The sequence below is a fragment of the Sipha flava genome, unplaced genomic scaffold (assembly GCF_003268045.1).
Source record: "Sipha flava isolate LNK unplaced genomic scaffold, YSA_version1 44_pilon_pilon, whole genome shotgun sequence".
NCBI classification, from domain to species: domain Eukaryota; kingdom Metazoa; phylum Arthropoda; class Insecta; order Hemiptera; family Aphididae; genus Sipha; species Sipha flava.
In genome coordinates this window covers 2,053-6,986 of record NW_020273203.1, presented here as the reverse complement: position 1 = coordinate 6,986, position 4,934 = coordinate 2,053, and the positions used below count along the sequence as shown (strand labels likewise).

The window sequence follows — 4,934 nt, the reverse complement described above, 5'->3', positions numbered from 1 at the left end:
TTTCTTATTCACTTAAATAATTTAATCAATTTCATTTTATTATGAGTAGTTTCAACTCGTTTATTATTTAAACTACTTTTGTTTTTGATACGAAAGTTAATAGGTTTTGTAATACAATTATGGCTAGTGCTAACATAGCAGGTTAAACATTATATTTTGTCTGATTATTTAAAATACTTGCATGTAACTTATATTATATTTTTTTTAAGTTCGAGGTTCTACGGGGTTATTATTATACCAAAGCACACCAACGTTCGACCCAGTTCCTAATTTTCTACCTGAAGTTACGTTATCATGCAAGTTTATGTTGTTTAGTCCAAATGGAAAACATTTTGCTTGGATTACAAACTCTAAGTATATTTTAAGATGATTTTATTTTAACTCTAGTGACAAATTGTTGTATATTTTATCAGGGTAACACTTGTTAAAACATCTGATTGGAAAACTATTGTTGATGCTGATTATCCAAAAGCTGCACAGTTAGCATATAGCAGCAAAGGAACTTACTTAGTTATTTATGAACCATTTATGAGTAAACATAAAATTTTTTATTTATAAATCATATTATCTATTAAAAATTCCTAATATTTTGTGGTAGGTAGATAGAAGAATTTCTATTATCTACCGCAAAATAATAAGTTGACTATTTTAACTACCTTTTATGACATATAATATTAATTTAATACTTTTTTAGCTACACCGAGTAACCCCAAAGGAAGTCCAAATGTGCATATAATTAAAACAGCTAATGGACAATTAGTGAAGAGTTTTGAATACAGAGATTATAAACTTTGGTAAAAAACATGTATTAATTAAAAAAAATACTTATATGATGTATAACATTTGTATTTTTCTCATTTTTCTTAAAAAAATAATTTATTAAAAACATTTTAATGATGAGTTTATCTTTAATTGTTGAAAGTAACTATTATTTATTATTATAGTTATTGATTTGGTTAAATTGTGGCAGTAATTTGACTCTTCAAAAATTATACTTTTTAGTTTTCTTTAAATTATTACTTATGTATAAAAAAAATGTCCTAGTATAATACTTATTGATTTACTTATTATTTTGTTATTATTAAATTGTTAATAATTTAGGACTCCACAGTGGTCTTCTGATGAAAAAATTTGTGCTCGATTCTTAAATGGTGAAGTATTATTTTACGAAAATTCCAATTTTGATAATGTTGTGCATAGAATTAAAGGACTGAAACTCAATAACTATTCATTATCCCCTGGAAATCAATCACTTAATGTACTTTGTTTTTTACCAGGTACTTCTATATATTTATTAATTTATTTTTCTATTGTAATTATATTTACTTACAGAGTAAATTATGGAAAAATTAGCTTTGAAAACTTATTTAAATAATTTTATAATTTATTTTCTTAATTTATAGTATAGTGGTCAACCAAATTTTGTCATTAGTGATAGCAATATAATCATTTACTGTTGTTGATTTGAAACTTAACCAACAATTGTTTTTATTTTTTTTTTTTTTTTAATATATAATTTTTATGATAAAAGAATCTCCTTCCCATTTAGGTTTAAAAAGTTCTATGGAATAATATTTTCAAGTTATATATATATATATATATACCATAAATAATTTTCTAATAAAATTTGTAAATAAATATACTCGTACTACATCAACTATATTATAAGTATACTATATTTTTTTATAAAATTAAAAGAATCTTATAAATTAACCTAAATAATTAAATTAAATAAAAAAAAAATTTTATAGTTATTAAAACTGATCATAAAATCAGTTATTAAAACTCTCATTTAATTGCTTGTAACTGAAAGTATTTATATTTTGTACAACCTAATACAATTTCTTTAGAAGATTTTTGGATTCAAATTACATATTGAAATATAAATTGAGATTTATTTAAAAATTTGTTACTAATAAATCTATTGTTAAAAATTGAAATACATAATACAATACATTTTGAATAATATTATTTTTTAGCTAAATCTGGCCCTTCAAATGGCCGACTATTTCAATATCCAGATTTTAACACTATTATCGCCAATAAAAGTTTTTTTCAAGTATAATAATCACTACTTACCTTTTATATTTAAATATTCAAAAATGTATTATTTTTAATTTTAAAATATTTAGGCTGATCGAGTAGAAATATTTTGGAACCAAAAAGGGACAGCATCCTTAATGTTAACCACTACTGATGTAGATAAAACTGGAGCATCGTATTATGGTAAACAGGGTCTACATTTGATTACTTCTAAAGGAGATACTTCTCAAGTTATAGTGAGTAAGTGATTTAATAAATCAAATTTAATGAAACACACACACATAAATTTATATATATATATATATAGTGGCTGTATGATATAGGTTTTATTGAAGCCAGCTGCTTCGTGACTAAATTGGGATGGGTGGATAATAATGTGTGACAAAAAAGTTTAATACATAATTTGCACATTAGACATAAAATAATATAAAAAAAATAAACATAAGTATTAAATGTTTCACTCTGATTCTAAAACTTTGACTTAGGGTAGGTACTCATTCTCATAATGGTTTCATTGGGAAATAAACTTCATGCTGCCATTGTATATATATTTAAATGTTATCATTTTTATATCTAATTTTTCAATAATAAATTTAATTGTTTAGATAAAGAAGGACCTTTGTATAATGCTGCTTGGAGTCCATCATCAAATGAGTTCTGCGTTGTTTATGGTTTTATGCCATCTAAGGCAACTTTATACAATATGAAATGTGACCCAATTTTAGAATTTGGAACAGGAACTTTTAATTCAATCTACTATAATTCATTTGGGAATAATATCCTTTATATAATTTATTAAATTTGAATGAATTAATTAAATTAATAACACAAACATTTCTTTAACAATCTAAATACTTCTCCTCTTAGCTGGATTTGGTAATGTACAAGGAAATGCAGAATTATGGGATATTAATGGTAAAAAAAAGATTAAGAAAATAGAAATACCTGATACAACATTTCTGCAATGGTCACCTGATGGTCAACATTTTTTAACTGCTACAACAGCACCACGTTTAAAAGTGAATAATGGTTATAAGATATGGCATTCTAGTGGTGCATTATTACATGAGAAACCTTGGGGCAAAGATGAACTATTTCAAGTTGTTTGGCAAAATTATCCTCAAGGAACTTTTAAAACACCTACTATAGTTTACAAAGCTGTTGAAGGAATCACTTCTAGCCAACCAATTGGTAATTTTATTGTATATCTTTTATTATTTAATTTTGTTATTGTATTTTTTAATAATTTATAGCATCTAAACAAGTTTATCGACCACCGCATGCTCGCAATTCTGATTTTAAACCAACTAGTTTACATGAAGAACCATCAGATACAAGTATGATATTCACTATTTATAAATTCTTAGATATTTTATTGAACTATGCATATCAAATTTTTCTCCATTGTGTAAATTATGTTTGTATTCAGAAATAATAAATAGTGATATTGGAAGAGCAATTCTGAATATAGATATTTATAGAATATGCATTGTTAATTAATATTAAATGTTGTAAAATTCTCAATTCATACTCCTAAAATTCAATGTATAACAAATTAGATGTCTTCTTAGATATTAAAAAAAAAAAAAATTAGTAAATTTATATTATTACATTAAATCAATATTTAATTACAAGTTCTAGGACTGATTTATATAGCTATATTAAAAAAATATACAACATTTATATTGCATACTTAAATGACAATTTTATTACATTTGGTTGTTAAATTGTTTTTTACTAACTTAATAAGTTATCAGTGGTGTAGTGGAACGTATATGTGGTTATGCAGGGTAAAATGATGATACGTATACTTATTATATAATTTATAAACTGGTAAAAGAGTATATTAGGTATTCTATAAACTTCATAGCTATGAACTATATTTAGTATTAAAACATTTTAAATTTTATACATTTATTTTTTATTTTAAAATTAAAATTATTGTATAGAAATATAGTTTAAAATGCCATTACACTGTTGCAAATTGCTATAATAATCTTAAATTGTATTTTATTGATTTTAAATTTGAATATATTTTGTTAGTTAATCTTATTGCTCAAAACCAAAAAAAAAAAAAAAAAGTAGGAATTAACCCCACCTGCCTTTTTCTATTACAATTGGTATATATTCAATTTTTTTTAACACACTGTTAGTTATGATTCAAACTTTTTATAGAAAATCAATCAAAAGCTTATTTGAAGATGAAAAAAAAGCGTGAAGCAAAACGTCAAGCTAAACAACTAGAAATAGTACATTCAAATAATGTACAGAATACTATTACGAAAACTAATGATCCCATAGATAATGAAAAACAATTAAGGATTAAAAAAATTCAATCTGTACGTTTTAAATTTTTATTTATTTTTATTTTATATTAATATTAATTAATAAGATTTTATGGTGTTTGACTATTAAAATTGTTAATTTATTTTATAGGATTTAAAAAGTATTAATCGTCTTAAAACTATACAGTCTTCTGGAAAAGAATTGGATAAAAATCAAACAGCAAGATTAAAACTTGAAAATGGTTTATTAGCTGAACTTAAACAATTACAACTGTAAATAATATAAAATAAATTATATTTTAAATTATGAACAAATAAATTTATTATATTAAAAAGTTTTAATTTTCATAAAAAATGGTGTTAGTTATCTGTATAAACACAAAAATAATGCTACTTGTATTGTTTTACTAATGTTAGTATGTTAGATTGAGTAGTTCGGTTGAACAAAGTCCTGGGTAATATAATGTTTTTACATGTTTTTTTTATTCCATTTAAACTTGAGCAGTGTTACAAAAACATCATCATCAATACTGTTACAGTTTTTGTTTTACATTTTATTAAATTTTTAATATTTGTTTCAGAGCAACTTTAAGTTGTAGTACATTA

The 4,934-nt window shown here is 23.2% G+C and overlaps 1 protein-coding gene across 1 annotated transcript; it reads left to right on the top strand.

Annotated features, from left to right (window-relative positions):
- Nucleotides 1-4,620, top strand: LOC112689540 (eukaryotic translation initiation factor 2A). Its single transcript, XM_025563308.1, has 12 exons — nucleotides 1-141; nucleotides 210-354; nucleotides 414-532; nucleotides 695-794; nucleotides 1,102-1,277; nucleotides 1,980-2,059; nucleotides 2,133-2,283; nucleotides 2,649-2,819; nucleotides 2,899-3,234; nucleotides 3,297-3,380; nucleotides 4,219-4,382; nucleotides 4,480-4,620. The coding sequence occupies exons 1-12, from the start codon at nucleotides 120-122 to the stop codon at nucleotides 4,603-4,605; spliced, it is 1,674 nt and encodes a 557-aa protein (XP_025419093.1). The 5' UTR covers nucleotides 1-119; the 3' UTR covers nucleotides 4,606-4,620.
- Nucleotides 4,621-4,934: the final 314 nt, after the last annotated feature.